Below are 18,125 nucleotides of genomic sequence, written 5' to 3'. Positions count from 1 at the left end.
TTAACTTCAATAGCAACGAGAAGTGTTTGACATCCGTGAATGATATTGGCCAAAAAACGCCTGTCCCACCTTCCTTCTGAGTCTGTGAAACTTTGTGCCAGGGGTATGTGTTGGTACTTGGCCTATTCCCACTCTACAGCGATCATCAGACAAATCTGCTAGTGAAGAGAACCCAGTACCACTGATTCAAGTACCGCTCCAGCTGTTTTCTTACTTGCCTTCTTTGCACCCCCACAGTTTTTGTGAAAGAAGCGGGAGGGGGGGGGGGGGGGGGGAAGTTTGTACTGTTATTTGTAATGGATCTGTATAGACCAAATAGATCATGAGAATGCAGCTTTATATTGTGTGGTCAACACAGCCCTTTCACTTGTCTCCAAAACAGCAGTTGTTAGATTCTTCTCGTGACGCTTACAAATTATGATTTCTAGATAGTGATTATGGGTTGGTGTTGTTGACTGTGGACAACCCCAATGAGATGATCCTCAGTGTTTTCTCTCTCACAATAGCAGCAGAATGCGAAAGAATGCAGAAAGTTGTACTCAGTAATTCAATCAGTATAGTCAGGGGACATTCCTAACTTGAGAGAAATCACATATGGTATTCTACAAGGTTCAATCTTAGGTCCACTATTGTATATAAATGAACTTCTGTCTAATGCAAAACAAGCAGAATTACTTCTTTTTGCAGATGACACCAGTATTGTAATCAGTTCAAGCGTACACACAGAAACAGGAGCAGTGGTGAACAAAGTCTTCAAAAGTATCATTAACTAGTTTTCTCCTATTGGTCTCACCCTCAGTTTTAAAAAGATGCAACACATTCAGTTCTGCATATCTAGGGATAGTTTTGAATATCTAGGGATACTTCACCAATGATAAGTGTAATGCATGGAAAGAAAACAATAAATAAGGTGGAAACTTCAAAATTCTGAGGTGTCCATATTGATGGGAATTTAAATTGTTAGAAGCACATTTTGGAAATACTAAAACAACTTAGTTGCCTCATTTTCACTTAGAATCATTGCAAATCATTGGGAGAGACCGATCAGTAAATTTATATGTTTTGATATTTATGTCAAATAATGTTCTAGAGTAACTCATCTTCAAGAAAGAAAGTCTTCATTGTGCAAAAACATGTTGTAAGAATAATATGCGGTGCTCACCCACGATTGTCTTGTAGACATCTGTTCAAAGAGCAGACTCTGTTTAAAGAGTTGGGCATTCTGTCTGCTGCTTCACAGTATATTTATTCTCTCATGAAGTTTGTGTAAATAATCCGCTACAGTTCAAAGGGAATAACGATGTACATAATTACAATACCCAATAGAAAAATGACATTCATTACTGCACATTAAGATTGTCTTTAGCACAAAAAAGTGTGCACTGCGCTGCAACAAAAGTTTTGATCTCTTACCCAGTGATATAAAGTTTCTGACAGACAGCAAAGTAAAGTTTGAAAATTAATTGAGAAAGTTTCTCCTTGACAAATCATAGTCCATATAAGAATTGCTATTAATGTAATGTATAGAAGGCGGTGAGTAACACCTACTAACTCACATGTATGTATATATTTTTTCATTTTGGGAAAAAAATGTTCAGAATGTAACCATATGTACAGATTAATTTGTAATGTGAATGTAAAATGACTCATTTCACATCATTATGATCTATCATGCAAAATGATCCATGGAACATGAAAACTAACTAACTAATGCCTTCACCTTAGTGTTCACCAATTTGGCAGGCAGTTTCCCATATTGACAATTTTTCTTGCCATAAAGTGACAGTACATGTGTGAGATAAGCTTCAGATGACCCTTTGCTGCATGTTGACAAACTGAACAGGGTAGACAAACTGCATTGTCCTGTTCTGGATGGAAGAAACGTGAGTTTTACTTTCCCTACCATGTAAAGCTGGCTGTACACAGTGCTTTTCTTCTGTCGCAGTATCGATAAGAGTGATGTTGAGTACAGTGCAATACAGCAGAACCTCGCATACAAAACATAATTTGTTCCAGAATCTTGCTCGTAATACAAAACACTCATTAAGTGAAACAATTTACCCATGTAAATTAATATAAAATATGATAATGGATTCTATGCAGAAAAAGTACTAAAAGTTTTATTTGTGACATTTATTCAAAGAAAATTATACTACAGTATTATGTATTTGTTATTCACACTATATAATTAATTCTTTTTTACTAGGAATTATCTATACTTGATTGTTTCTGCCAATGCTTCAACACTTGACAAAAATGTGATATAGCAATATTGTCAAATAAATTTACAGCTCATGTAGCCACTGCTTTATTAGAATGATGATTGTCAGCGTACAATGCAACTGATTCCCATGCTTTCAATATTTCTCTTATTGTGCCCGAAGATTGCTGCTTTGCTGTTACCATCATCTCCTCCTCAGAAGAAATCATTTCCACAGAAACTTCCTGGTGTGAAACCCACTGCAATTTCATAAGCTCTTCAGTGGTCATTTATTGGCTGTGATCTTCCACAGGTCCATGCTCTTGGCCAAAGACACAACCTTGTTGACTACAGGCGCCACAGGTACTGGCTCAAATGCCTCAGAATCACTTTCGACAACACACTCCGGGCGAAGATTCTTCCAAGCAGAAGGCAGAGTTCTCATGGTAAACCCATCCCATGCCTTCTCGATCATCTTGATCTTGAAGTGATGTTTCCAAAATTCTCTGAGAGTAAGATTGGTAGCTTTAGTCAACTCAAAGCAGTGCTTGAAGAGTGCTTTAGTGTACAGCTTCTTAAAGTTAGAAATAATCTGCTGATTCATAGGCTGGAGTAACAGAGTGGTGTTTGGAGGCAGAAATTGGATCTTGATGAATTGAAATTCTTCAAGGAGGTGATCTTGTAGGCCTGGAGAATGGGCAGAAACATTGTCCATAACAAGCAAGACATGGAGTGGCAAATTCATCTCAAGCAAATATTTTTTCACCGAAGGACCAAATACTTTATTGATCCAATTACAAAAAAGATCACGCATCACCCAAGCCTTGTTGTTGGACCCCCACATCACATTTAACCTGCTCTTCTGGACTTTACACTTCTTGAAGTAGCGATTTAATTTTCAAATCACTACTTGCATTGGCAGAGAATAGCAGTGTGAGATGACTTTTCATTGGCTTGTGACCACACGATGCTTTCTTCTGTGCTGTTACAAGTATACACTTTGGCATTTTTTTCCGGAATAGACCTATCTTGTCACAATTAAATACCTGTTGTGACAGAAACCCTCAGAGTCTATGAGCATCTTGAAGTTGCTAATGAAGTTCTCCGCTGTCTTTGTGTCGATGCTGGCTGCTTCACCATGTCTCAAAATGCTGTGGATGCCGGTTCTTCTCTTAACCTTCTCAAACCATCCGTGGCTTCTCTTAAACACTTATTCGGCCACTGATGATCCTGGCGTCTTCTTAATGAGTTCAGCAAAAATCATTTCGCCTTCTCACAAATGATGTTCTCATTAATAGTGTCAACTTGCAATTGCTTTTCATTTATCCATATATGGAACAATCTTTAGACATGGTCCAGAATATGAAACTGTTGTTTAGCTACTCGTGTCACTCCCTTTGAAGCATCTGTCTCTTTAATCTTGTCCTTGTTCTTGAGGACAGTGCAAATACTTGCTGTAGACCAATTGTATGTGCGTGCTAAATCAGAAATGCTCACACCACGTTCGCGGTTTTTAATGATTTTACATTTCATTTTGAAAGTAGTTTTCTTTCTCTTATGGTCGTCTTCTTGCTGCTTATCTTCAAGGACATTAAATAATAGTTATCAAAATTTGTGCACAAAAAAACACTGTGTGAACATAAGTTTAGAAAACTGTGTGATCACAAGCTCCGCTAAGATGGTAGCAGAAAGAGCACTAAACCCAGACTGCAGTACGTACTAAAGATATTGTTCATATGCTGTTGCTGACAGTGGGAGGTATTAATATTATGAACACTCCCCCCCGCAGTGCATGAATGGATGGTGATGTCACACTAAATTCTTGTCATTTGTTATGTGAAACATTGCTCATTAAGTCACTCATTTTTTTACAATTTGTTTTGCTCATTATGTCAATTGTGCATTACGGGAGGTGCTTGTTAAGTGAGGTTTCACTGTAATCTTTTTAGCAGTTAAATGTGACAAACGTTTTTCCTGTGGATGACATTGCGACTGCAGTTAATTATCAGATAGCTTGTGTAAACTGCAGCCAGTCAGGTCCCAATGTTTTTAAAACTTTTATTTGACCATTAACCATCATTGCAGCCACAGCACAGTGATGGTGGCTATTTTCAGGCAATATGTATTTTGTACCAAACGTAGTTAGTCACTGGGATCATGGTGATGTCATGTAATCGTATAATTGTGTCTGTAGCAATGACTTAACTGCTGTTGTATAGAAAGTAGGAAGTGTCTGTTAAGTCTCTACCATCTGATGCTGAACCTATTGTGGCTTGAGAGCTAGCTGACAAGTACATTTTAAAATCATAAAAAATACAATCTGCTGAGTGGCCTAATAAGTGGCTAATTTCTTATAGAAAAGCCTTTCTGAATTAATAGAACATGTCAGGCACATAAGGATATGTACATGATCTTTTTTCCAACAGAAGACATAATTTTGGTTTCTGTTATAGAGTGTGGCAGTGTAGAGTAAAAACTGAAATACTTAAAGAAAAAGAATGAATTTGTAAAAGTTGCTTCAAGAGATTAGTGATTTACCCGAACTTATAATTTAGGGATTGATGCTGATAAGGGAACCTCCCCATCGCACCCCCCTCAGAGTTAGTTATAAGTTGGCACAGTAGATGGGCCTTGAAAAACTGAACACAGATGAATTGAGAAAACAGGAAGAAGTTGTGTGGAACCATGAAAAAATAAGCAAAATATACAAACTGAGTAGTCCATGGGCATGATAGGCAACATTTTGGATAACGTAAGCTCAGGAGCGCCGTGGTCCTGTGGTTAGCGTGAGCACCTGTGGAGCGAGAGGTCCTTGGTTCAAGTCTTCCCTCGAGCGAAAAGTTTAATTTTTTATTTTCAGACAATTATCAGAGTTCAGGCACTCACACATAATCAACTTCGCTCTCCAAACTTCCAGGACATGTTCAGATTTGCTTGGACATATGCAGAATTTGGCGGTCTACACACGGAAAAATTTGAAAACGTTAAAAAAATATGTTTTGACAGAGCACACAGAAAACTGTGCGACTGTGAAACTGTTGCATTCATTTGTTGCAGTTTATGTGACACACTCTTATGTTGTCATCACTTTTTGGGAGTGATTATCACATTCACAAGAAAACCTAAACCGGGCAAGGTAGAAGAATCTTTTCACCCATTCGCCAAGTGTGCAAGTTAGGTGCATCGACAACATATTCCTGTCATGTGATGCACACGCCGTCACCAGTGTCGTATAGAATATATCAGACGTGTTTTCCTGTGGAGGAATCGGTTGACCTATGACCTTGCGATCAAATGTTTTCGGTTCCCATTGGAGAGGCACGTCCTTTCGTCTACTAATCGCACGGTTTTGCGCTGCGGTCGCAAAACACAAACACTAAACTTATTACAGTGAACAGAGACGTCAATGAACGAACGGACATATCATAACTTTGCAAAAATAAAGTAAGAAAATTTTTCGCTCGAGGAAAGACTGGAACCGAGGACTTCTCGCTCTGCAGCTACTCACGCTAACCACAGGACCACGGCGCTCTAGTGCTCACATAATCCTTGATGTTGCCTATTTTGCCCATGGACTACTCAGTTTGTATATTTTGCTTATTTTTTCATAGTTTCACACAACTTCTTCCTGTTTTCTTGATTGATCTGTGTTCAGTTTTTTAAGGCCTATCCACTGTGCCAAATTACAACTAAATTTGAGAGGGGTGCGATGGGGAGGTTCCCTTGTGAGACTGTTATACAATTAGTTTTCTCGTTTTGAACATTTGTTTGAACTTAAAGTTCCCTCATGATTGGAAATGACACATTTGCTTATATTAACTAATAACAATAATAATAATAAAAATAATAATAGTTGTACTGCAATGTTTCTTTCTCAAAAATGAAAGTAATTTGTTAAGAAATATATTTTTCTCTCAGTCTTGAAATTCAGCAGTATGGCCGATAAAACATGATTCGCTTATTTTACATTTTTGTGTGGTCTAGACTAAAAAATTGCAAAATTGAGGAACATGCAGAATCAAGGAAAACCTTAAAACTCCCAAAATATGGGCAAAAACATGTAATTGGCGTATATGAAAATCCTCACCAATACAATGCACAAAATCTGTACAGTGCAATGTTTGTACAATAATTTGTGGTAATGAATTTCAACAGTTCTTGAAAAATCACAGATGTGTAACAGCAAGTAAAAATGTGTCAAAAAATTGAAATTGGCATCTGGGTGCAAGGTAATTGTGCTATTTTCTGACATGCTGTGACCACAAATTATCTAGCAAAACACACATTTTTGAAAGAGCTTTCCTTTGCTTTAACTCAGAAGAAAACAAAAATTGATGAACATGGTGAATCAAATTGAAAACTGTGAAGTACGGTGAAAGGTGTTGGAATCTAATGTATGGGGGTGTGTGTTTTCCTTTTGTAGCCATTGGCAGTGCAGCATACCCTGGTGATGTGAGTGCAGCGACCTCTAGTGTATTGATTGTAAACTTTTCTTTGTTGATTGTGACACATCTTGTGCAGAGTAGCCAAAGTGGAGCGTTCTGAAGTATTGCCAACACGTGCTGTTTGCGTTTTGAACTCGTTGCTTGCTGTAGCATAAACACAGCAGGTTTTGTGAAAGTCTACATATACACACAAGTTTTCCTCCACATGTGATACTTATTTATTTCACTGAATATAAAATAAAATTAAGCCATGACGTGATTTCAGGGTGTTTCATTTACAGCAATCTGTCTTCCATCATAGTGCATTAAACACCATTGAGGATGGCAACAATGACGAAAAAGCCATTGCACGGCTGTTCACTGAATATGTCCTGTTGATTGTGGTGCCACACATGCCAAATGGAGTAGTCTACATTGGTTGCAGTTGGTAGAGGCACAATACCTTCTGAATTCTGACAGCAGGCTCTGAGCAGAACTACTTTAAGTAAAATTAATGCAAGTAGTAGGGGAACCTAAGTGGAAGCTGTGGTCATTCAGTTTCCTATACACCAATCACATTAGCTGTACTTTGGAACAAGCCACCAAGTAAGCTCACTGTTAGTCATTGTATATGTGAGAAGTCACTGCATTAGCATGATGTCACTGTGCTATACTGTTATTGGTTGAAGGTGGAAAACAAACATCTGACTTGTTAAAATGAGGCAGTTTTGACTGTATTTCACAGTTTTCAGATTATTTCACCATGTAGGCTGCAAATTTTTGCTATTTTTGCGGTGAACATGAAATAAAAGAACCCTCAAAACGCCATGTTTTAAGGTATAATTTGTGGGAGTAGTGTTTTTGGAAGTGGCTCAAGTATCTTGTACATCATCAGAAGAAATGACAGTCTTTTCAATTACGTACCCTACAGTATTACTAGTGGCAAAACCCACTCTTCTTTCCTAATATATCTATTATATGTTGTAAAATTTGGAAATTTCTTTTTTGTTTGTGATCTGGTTATGTTAGTCGATGTTATGAGTGTTGGTAAATTGTTACCTAGGAGGATAAGAATGAAATACTCACACTGACTTTGATTAATAGATTCTGTGCTTGTTTGTAATCCAGTACATTAGGAATTTTGAATGTGTCAGAGGCTTTGGTCTGTAAACTTATTATGTGTGTTAGTGTGGTGTGGTGGCTGCGCTGGCTGTTGGGTGATGTAACAAGTCACCAGTCAATAAGAGCTCACTAGTCACAAATGGCCATTTCTCTGATTCCGACCAAGCATATTCTTTGAGACTTAGTGTTTGAATTTAAAAGGTTGACAGTTGATCTTTTTGCTGAATACAGTACATCAGAAATACATGCAAAAAGATGAGACCGAGTTAAAAGTGGCTCGGTCCGGAGCACTTTGTGTTGACTGTCCTGTTTTTCCATTGCTGCCACAACCTAGCGGTAGTTGTATGATAATTGTGCGGTGAAGCTAAATGTTGCAAGTTGTGTTTGCAACACCGATTATGAATTACCTCAGAATTTCCTTTCTCATGTCTCCCCTCTCCACAACAGTCTAAAATATTCCGTTAACTCTGCCACCACCCATGGTGTGAACCGTCTGTCTTTGGGCAACTTATAACTCACTCAGTCACATCAAATGTCAATAGGAAGAAAATGGGATGAAGTCAGGTGAGATGTCAAGTAAGAACATGGAATTGAGGTAAACCTTACAAGGAAGAAACGTAAAATCAGGGAATTTTTAGCATTTATCTTATGCTTTTTCACAGGAGCTGTCAATTTATGGCACAGAATTGCAATAAACATAAAAAATCAAAGAATGTAAAATTGACATTCCAATGTATTTATGCGATAATGTAACTAATACAACTAGTGTGTTTTATCAGTCAAGAGAAAACCTGAATTCAAGAACATCCTGTGCCCTCAAATTTGCTTGTTGTGTTAGTCACAGCAGGCAGTTGCTTAACACTTTCGCTGCGGCATCGGTGCAAGCGAGCAACTCTCCAGTGCGGCCCGGCAACGTGGAGTGCCCTAGATCCCTCTTTTGTATTTTCGCTTGGCAATATGTTGACTGTGTTATCGTTTGTTTCGTCAACTACAAGTTGCAACAATTCGTTTGTTACCTATAAACTTAAGGCATCCATAGGAGAATTGCCAGCAGGATGAATTTGCAAAACTACTTCCTTCGTAAATGGGTGATACTGCATATTATGTGGTTCTTTATGCCGGGACTCACCAGGATTATCTCCGTGTGACAGGTAGGGTTCTTTTTCGTCATCTATTTCCACACAATCGTCGTGATCCATATTGTCAGATTCGGAACTGTCACAAAACAGATTCGAAAGCTGTGCTTCCACGCTATCATCACTGTGCAATTCTTCTGCAGCCTCTAAATGACAATCTCCGTGGTATGCCTCGTCCTCACTACACAAAAAAATCACTGTCGTCTAGTACACTGAGTCACTGTTTCTCTGTCAATTTAACGCTTTTTCTGCTCCTTTTCACATTGGAAGGTCCAGATGTGGGGTCATTAGCCACCATTATGAACAATATACGTTCAATAACTGACCACACAAAACAAAAGTTTACACGTTTTGATGCTAGCTTAGATGCTGCAACTAGACTGAGTAATCCGACAGTGAGGGCGGACGCTTATAAGTGTCAGCCGCACTAGCTCGAGGCTTGTTGTGACGCTTATAAGCGTCAGCTGCAGCGAAAGTGTTAATTTAACATAAGCTACATAGTCTTATTAGAGTATGTTTCACTGGGCTCATCAAGCATGTTTTTATTTTCTAGTACAAATACTTGATGATAGCAAGTATTCACTTAGCAGCACTTATAAAATATGAGAGAGTTTTATCACAACAAGGATGTTAAAAGAGTTTCTGTTTCATGCAGGAATTCAGCTGGAGCAAGCGGTGCACAGAAAACGAGACACACATTACACAGTGCTGCAGAATGTGGTTCTTTGGAGGACATAGAGGCACTTTTAGCCCAAGGAATAGATGTGGATACAAAAGACAAGAAAAAAAGGACTGCTCTATTATTGGCAGCAGAGAATGGCCATGAAGAAGTTGTGAAGTGGTTGCTACAAGAAGGGGCAAATGTAGATGCCCAGGACCATGACAAGTGGACACCAGTGCATTGGGCAACACACAATGGGCATGAAGAGGTTGTCAGATTATTGCTCCTTGCAGGGGCTGATGTCAGTATTAGAAACCGCTGGCAGAGTACACCGCTGCATTCGGCTGCAGCCTGGGGCTATGTTAACATTGCACATATGCTTTTATCAAACTGTGCAGAAGTCAATGCAAAGGACAAGGACGGGAGTACACCTTTACACTGTGCAGCTAAGTGGTGTCAGATGGAGATAGCGCAGGTGCTGTTGCGGGCTCGTGCGGATAAAAGTGCCAAGGACAAAAAAGGAAAGAAGCCCCTGGACTTGGTGAGAAAAAACAAGCAAAACCATTGGACAGCAATTATGAGGTAGTTTGCCTCATATTTTATGTGCATCAATATTAACTGTATGCAGCATAAAATAAAGAAAAATATATTTATGTTTTCTATTCAGTGTTTATAATCTTTATTTGTTACTTTATGGACAAATACTGCAGGCGAAGCTGTAATTTTGTGTGCATGTGCTTGCACATCTCCACAGAGAGAAAATAGAAAGTTTTGAACACACTATTCTAAGTCGAGAGTCACACCAAAATTGAAATACTTAAGCTTTCGTAGAAAGAAATAAAGTCTTTTATTTTTATTATTCCTTGCAAAATCCATTTCTGTCATCACTGCAATCTCCAGCTAGCCAGTTGTCACCTGGTCTAATAAGAGGCCTCTACTAATGAGTTGTGAGTGTGTCAATTAAGTCACAATAGTAGCCTACAAAAATCTGAAATAACCATTCATAACTGCTTGCCTATGCAGCAAAAGTTTCTCATATTGTAAGAATAACTTTACCAGTTACTGATGATGACTAACTTCAATCTTAAGAAACATCTCGTGCTACTGAACATCTCCACAATTACCTTGTACACCTGGGAGGACTACTTGACAAACACCCTCAGATTTTCCAAACTGCTGACAACTCTTGAAATTCTTTAAACAATAGAGCCTTTCAGTTAACCCTATCCGAGGTGAAATATGATTTGGTATATTTAGGTGAGATATGATTTGTTATATTTTAGGCAAAGCCCATACTCAATTGTCAGTTCCTTTCCCCCACCTGCTGAATTTCTCTAATTAATATTTCCCACTTAATAATTGTTGTGTGGATTCTCTGTGGGTAGCTTTCAAACATGATTACAGGGAAAAACACTTCTTTGCCATTGTGTCATTTTTATTAATTGGTGAAAAATTAGTTGCCAAATTTTCCACTTAATGTTGGTGAGAGAGTACCTGCTGCCACCATAAAGTATTTAAACTTAGTGGATGTAGTGGCACTCGGCCACAAAATTCAGCATGCATTGTATATCTCCCCAAGCATGCACTTTATGTGAAGTGGGCTGCCAACAAAACTGTGTGCTCCAGTTCATGGAGCTTGCTAGTAGGTAAGAACACATGCCCAAGGTGCAGATTTCGGTTGAGTGAAATGAATGAAACATCCCTATCTTTATTTTCATAATGCTATTTAAGCTCTGTGCCCATTCTTGCAGAAAGTAACAGTGAATTAAAAGGGTCCGTCTCCTTGCAAGAACACAATTTTGCTTTATTCCCATGACAAGTTCCTCCACAGTTGTGGCATTGTTGGTGGGTTTTCCTTTCACTGTACCGAGCGAGGTGGCGCAGTGGTTAGCACACTGGACTCGCATTTGGGAGGACGACGGTTCAATCCCGCGTCCGGCCATCCTGATTTTTCCGTGATTTCCCTAGATCACTCCAGGCAAATGCCGGGATGGTTCCTTTAAAAGGGCACGACCGACTTCCTTTCCCATCCTTCCCTAATCTGAGCTTCTGCTCCGTCTATAATGACCTCATTGTCGACGGGACGTTAAACACCAATATCCTCCTCCTTTCCTTCCACTGCTTTTAAAAAATATACGTACAAAATTTTATGTTATGTATATCCTGTGGCTGTCAAATGAAACCAGCCAAATGCCTATATTAATACAGCAAGTCACATGCAATGCAGGAATGTCGAGGCCAAGTCTAGTCTCAGCTGAACTTTCCCCCCCCCCCCCCCCCCCCCCACTAGAGTAAATTATGAAAACTATGTATTTGTTACAAAGGTAATGCTTACCATTCATCTGTTCAGAGCTGTACTTGATAAGTATTTGGATGCTAAGCAACTTGCTATTCCTACTTTTATGTTTAAAGCAACCTATAGGCATCAGTAAAATTTAATTAATTACTGATTTGGAAAACTATCTGGTATGATATGCTATTTACGGAGTAAATTGTGGTTTTAAAACAACGTTTATGTGAATTTTATTATACTCATGGACAAATTTTGGTTGTTTCAATGCATTATAGGACTGCGGATGTAGCTGCAAATAAACAAAAATTTAATTACATAACTTTATATTTTTGTGGGGATAAGTAAACATTTATGATTGCCATTGTATACATATTTGCAGAAGTAGCAACAGAATTATGTTATCATGGTTGAAGGGACATGTCATTGTAACAGACGGAATTACTGGCAAGGATGAGACGGAGGTGGTGCACATTCGGACAAAACAGTGCAACCAGGCTCCAAACGCAGACTTAATCCAGTGTGCTGAGCTTCATATTGCCATCGGTTGTAACAGCAAACTGCATCTTTCATACCATTTAAGGGACGGCAGTAATGCCAATAGCCCTGAACTTTTCATCATGACTGTGGTGTGACTCAGGCATTTATAACAAAAGTTTCTCTCAGCATTGTCATTCCTCCACTTCATTCGTGGAAAGTTTAGATGACACCTTCATTGGCAACAGTAGATTGAATCATTTCTGTGCGGGTACAGTGTCATGGAAGACTAACTGTGTTGAAGTGGCAGGGAGCAAAGAACTAGGATTGTTAAGGTGCTGAGCTAAATTTACGAACAACTCCCATAATTTGATACACGGGTATTTAAAATAGAACAAATTCTTTCAGAAGTTAACTTATTTCAAGTTGTAACGTGTCATCCTTTAAAAGGAAGCACGTAATTTAAAGATTGATTTCTTGTTAGTAAATAAATGCAGAAATAAAGCTTTCATAAAATGATCAACACTAAAATCTAAGCTCTGTTTGCCTTTTACATGCAGGCTTAAAGTATCTCCGGCTTGTAGTGGTAGCCTGGAATGCTGATCCACACTGGGGGCTAAGCCCGAAATAATGGTAGTTATTCAAAGCTAGATAGTGTTGCAGACAAGAACTCAAATTCAGTCCCTACAGCAAAGCCTTGCTAGTGTTGCAGACAAGAACTCAAATTCAGTCCCTACAGCAAATCCTTGCTAGTGTTTCAGACAAGAACCCAAATTCAGTCCCTACAGCAAAGCCTTGCTTGAAGAATAAGCTACAACCAGAACTTAAGTCACATATAATGAAAGATACCCACAAGTTTTCTTTTGACTCCAGTCCTTAGCGGTATAGTAAATATTGGCACCTCATCATCCACAAAGCAAAGCATTGTCATTCTGAAAAAAAAAAAAGGAAAACTGTTAACTGCATAATCTAAAATGCACAGTAAAGTTTTGCTTGAAAACTAATTGTGGAGGAGGAAATTTAGAAATGCGAACATGTGTACAATATCACTCATAATCAAGCAGAGAGATACTGCTGGCTGGATCCAGCAAGACACAAACCTTGGTGTTTTAGGGCTGCACTGAGTAAATCGGGCCTCAAAATAGCCTGTACCTTTTTGCCATCTTTTGGTGACTCACCCCAATTCCTACCAGGAACTACTGACCGATGACGTCAGCTCTTTTTAACCTTGTATCAAGGTACTAGACAATAGTGTAATGACTGATGTGAGTGTTGCGGAAACAAACTCTATTATCAAATGCAAACAGTTTTTCCTTGTTATCAGATGATGTGTGTTTAGCAGAAAAGTGCCCAAACTTGCATTCAGGAGTGTCGCACTTTTTGTCACTAAACAGGAGGTTCTCTATACCTGCAGCTGCCTTATCTATATCAGCAAAAGTATCCAGTTTTTTAGTGAGTAATATAAAAGAACAGTCTTCCATGAACATACCTTCCAAGGTTTTATTAACCCCTTCCTGTTCAGTAACTCTAAGGCAGGAAAGCTAACATGACCATACTCCCCGCTGCGGGTTCGGGGGTAAGAATAGGCCTGCGGTATTCCTGCCTGTCGTAAGAGGCGACTAAAAGGAGTCTCAAATGTTTCGGCCTTCTGTGCTGGTCCCCTCTTGGGTTTGACCTCCTTTTTTTTCCAAATTTCCTTTGTTAGTGCATGCCATTTGGGGAAGGACGCCTTACGTGGTGTTTTTCTATTGGTCCATCATGCACCACCATCTTGCATGTTACCTATTGTCGTGTGGGGGGGGATTACACCCAACATCTTCTGGGTTGTCTCCTTCTCGTCTTGTGCGCAATCCTCTTCTTAGCGCCCACGACAACTGTGGACCCTTTCAACACCAAAAATACAGCACGGTAGCCAGTCCGTTGTGGTGGGGTCATCATGTACCCTCTTGGTGGTAGCCCCCTGACCACTCAGGGATCACACTACAGATGCCAGAGCTGTTTCCTCCCCATGCATGCCAAGGAGTATGTGCCCATCTTGTCTGGGGCACGGGGACTCCGGGCATTGGGATATCGGCCAGGTACCCGTTGCTTTGGCTGGGTGACGCCCTTGGGGAGAGCCCTCGTTCGGAGTAGGTAGCATCTGGGCGGATGTGGCACAATGAAGCGCAATAAATCACACCAAGCTGGTGGTCGCACGGCCACCAGCGTCTCTAAGCAAGGCAGAGTTGAGTTTGATGCTGCGCAATATGACCCTCAATCGTTCCCCTCATTGGCTGCGCCATTGGAGGGACGCCGATCTAGTGCCAAGCGGGAGCCTTACGTACCGCAATACCTTGTCTGCAGCAGGATTGATGGTGACTCCTTTCTTACGACGAAGCCTCTGTTTTTTGTGGAACACCGGGAGGATAAGTTTGGGGAAGTGGCGGGGTTGTCTAAAATGAGGAATGGGTCCATCCTCCTCAAGACATCCTCCCCAGCCCAGTCATGAGCGTTGCTCTTGTGTGATAAGCTGGGTGAAGTCCCTGTTACCGTCACTCCCCACAGTAGCTTAAATATGGTCCAGGGGTTTATTTACCATCGTGACCTCCTATTACAATCCAATGATGAGCTGCGAGCCGACTTGGAACGACGTGGTGTACATTTTGTCCGTCGTGTACGTAGAGGCCCCAAGACTAACAGGGTGGCCATCGGTGCCTTTATCTTGGCCTTCGAGGGTGATGCCTTGCCCGAGAAGGTCAAGGTAATGGTTTACCGTTGTGACGTCAAGCCATACGTCCCTCCCCCGATGCGGTGTTTCCAGTGCTGGAAGTTTGGGCATATGTCCTCCCGTTGCCTATCCAGTGCTATATGTCGAGATTGCGGACGCCCCTCTCATCCTGATTCTCCATGTGCGCCTCCGCCTGTATGTGTCAACTGTGGGGAGCACCACTCTCCATGCTCGCCGGATTGCCCCGTTCTTCATAAGGAGCGGAAGATAATGGAATTTAAGACCCTGGACCGGCTTACTTATCGAGAGGCAAAACTGAAATATGAAAGGTTGTATCCTGCTTCCATTCGAACATCTTATGCTGCAGCCACGTTATCGTCGCCCACGCGAGCGACGGTTGTCGCCTCATCTGTGCCGCCTTCAGTGGGCCCTCGGGGCCGTGCATCTCAGTCTGCCCCCCTCGTGTCTGGGGGGCAAGCCTTCCTCTGTTGCCCCCTTAGCAGTTGGGGGCAAACCTTCTTCTGTCGCTCCCCTCACACTTACTTCGGGAGTGCCATCTCCTCCAAAACCGGGTGGCTCGATCCCTCCCCCTCCTTCTCTGCCGGCGTTGCCTCTGCCGGTTCCTCTCTCGCGGAAGGGGTCCCTTGGGGCTCTCCCTTCCTCCGTTTCTTCTCCTACCCAGCCGGATGTCAGCCAGTGGCTGAAGGTTCCGCCACCGGCTGATCGTAGGGCTTCTGCGTCGTCGTCAGCCTCCGACGCTCCTTCAGAGAAGCTCTCCCAGCCCTCTCACCCTAAGGGCCGACGTGGGAAGAAGGAACGGAATGTGTCCAAGAAGAAGGACGTTCCGGCGGTTTCAGTACCGCCTGCTGTACATAATCCTGGCTCCGGGGATGAGGTGGAGATCCTCGCCTCTGCCGCGGATCTCGCCCTCACGGAACCCGTGGGGGCTTTTCCTATGGACACAGCTGACTCTCCCCCGGTGGCGGCAGTTGGCTCTGAGGCGCCGTCTGCCTCTTAGTCGCCTTCACGCCCTCCCAGTCCCTTACTGCTTCCATTCTCCAGTGGAATTGCGGCAGTTATTTCTGCCACCTGCCTGAGCTCCGGATGCTGCTGAGTGTTTCCCCTGTTCTCTGCATTGCTCTGCAGGAAACTTGGTTTCCAGCAATGCGGACCCCCGCCCTTCGCAGTTATCGAGGCTACTATAAGAACCGCACTGCCTGTCAACGAGCGTCAGGTGGAGTTTGCCTCTTTGTTCACCACTCTGTCTGTAGCTCGCCCGTACCCCTTCTGACGCCTTTAGAGGCAGTCGCTGTCAGGGTTGAGCTCTCGCCGGCTATTACTGTTTGCTCTGTTTACATTCCTCCGGATGGGGAGCTCCCCCGACATGTCTTGGCTGCGCTGCTGGCTCAACTCCCGCCACCATTGCTGCTTCTGGGCGATTTCAATGCCCACAACCCTCTATGGGGTGGGACTGTCTCCGATGACCGCGGTCGTGCCGTGGAGCATTTATTGGCTCAGCTCGACCTTAGCCTTTTGAACACCGATGCTCCCACGCATTTCAGTGTGGCCCATGGCTCGTTCTCGGCCATCGATCTCTCTCTTTGCAGCCCCGGCCTTGTCCCATCCCTTCACTGGAGAGGGCATCCTGACCTGTGTGGTAGTGACCATTTTCTCATCTATTTGTCACTGCCCCAGTGTCATTCTTCTGGGCGCCTGCCCCGCTGGGCTCTCCACAGGGCTGACTGGCCGGCTTTTACTTCCGCTGCAACCATCGAGTCTCCCCCACAGGGTGACATTGACGGGGTGGTCCGTGTCTTATCCACGTCAATCATTTCGGCGGCCGAGGGTGCCATCCCCCGCTCTTCTGGACTCCCTCAGAGGAAGGCTGTACCCTGGTGGTCGCCGGAGATTGCTGAGGCTATTCGCGACTGTAGGCGGGCCCTCCAGCGTCATAGGCGGCACCTGTCTCTAGAGACCCTCATCGCCTTTAAGAGGCTCCGTGCCTTGGCCCGTCGTCTTATTACGCGGCGTAAGCAGGAGCGCTGGGAGAGGTATGTCTCATCCTTGGGCTCCCGTGTCTCCCCCTCGCTCGTGTGGTCCCGGATCCGGCAGATTTATGGATACCAGACCCCTATGGGTGTCCCTGGGATCTCCTTGGACGGCGCTGTCTGCACGGACGCTGCCGCCATTGCTGAACGCCTTGCTGCGCACTTTGCTAAGAGCTCTGCGACTGCGTCTTATCCCCCTGCCTTTCGCTCTCTCAAGGAGTGAGCCGAGCAGACGCCGTTATCATTCCACACATGTCGTTCTGAAAAATACAATGCTCCTTTCAGCGAGAGGGAATTCCTCGCTGCCCTCTCCGATTGCCCTGATACAGCACCAGGACCAGACTGCATCCACGCGCAGATGCTGAAGCATCTCTCCAGGGACTGCCAGAGACACATCCTCACCATCTTTAACCGCATTTGGAGCGAGGGCGTGTTCCCGTCGCAATGGCGAGAGGGTGTTATTGTCCCCATCTTGAAACCCGGTGCAGACCCACTGGCGGTGCACAGCTATCGTCCCATTACCCTCACCAACGTTTTGTGCAAATTGCTCGAACGTATGGTGGGGCGGCGTTTGTGTTGGATCCTTGAGTCGCGCGGTCTCCTTGCTCCATCCCAGGGTGGCTTCCGTCGGGGCCGGTCTGCAGCGGACAATTTGGTGCGGCTGGAATCTGCTATCCGTATGGCCTTTGCCTGACATCAGCATCTCGTTGCTGTCTTTTTTGATCTGCGGAAGGCGTATGACACCACGTGGAGGCATCACATCCTTGCTACGTTGCATGAGTGGGGTCTTTGTGGTCAGCTCCCGGCTTTTCTTCAAACCTTTTTACTGCGCCGCTCTTTCCGGGTGCAAGTGGGTGCCGCCTCTACAGGAAAATGGGGTCCCGCAGGGCTCGGTGTTGAGCGTCTCCTTATTTCTAGTGGCCATTAATGGTCTGGCTGCAGCCGTGGGGTCGTCGGTGTCTCCTTCTTTGTATGCCGACGACTTCTGCATCTCATTTGGCTCCACGACTACGGGAGTCGCCAAACGCAGGCTGCAAGTAGCCGTTCGCAAGGCAGCATC

The 18,125-nt window shown here is 43.0% G+C and overlaps 1 protein-coding gene across 4 annotated transcripts in view; it reads left to right on the top strand.

Annotated features, from left to right (window-relative positions):
* Positions 1-10,205, top strand: part of LOC124711395 (cortactin-binding protein 2-like) — a 113,566-nt gene extending 103,361 nt beyond the window's left edge. For all 4 annotated transcript variants that reach the window (XM_047241445.1, XM_047241447.1, XM_047241446.1 and 1 more), the window contains one exon: positions 9,538-10,205. In XM_047241445.1, the coding sequence (XP_047097401.1) occupies positions 9,538-10,129 (592 nt within the window). In that variant the 3' untranslated portion in view covers positions 10,130-10,205. The remainder of the gene's footprint in view (positions 1-9,537) is intronic.
* The last annotated feature ends 7,920 nt before the right edge of the window (positions 10,206-18,125 follow it).

The sequence above is a fragment of the Schistocerca piceifrons genome, chromosome 8 (genome assembly GCF_021461385.2).
Source record: "Schistocerca piceifrons isolate TAMUIC-IGC-003096 chromosome 8, iqSchPice1.1, whole genome shotgun sequence".
Taxonomy (NCBI): domain Eukaryota; kingdom Metazoa; phylum Arthropoda; class Insecta; order Orthoptera; family Acrididae; genus Schistocerca; species Schistocerca piceifrons.
The sequence above is the reverse complement of the archived record's forward strand: the minus strand, read 5'-3'. Positions and strand labels throughout refer to the sequence as shown.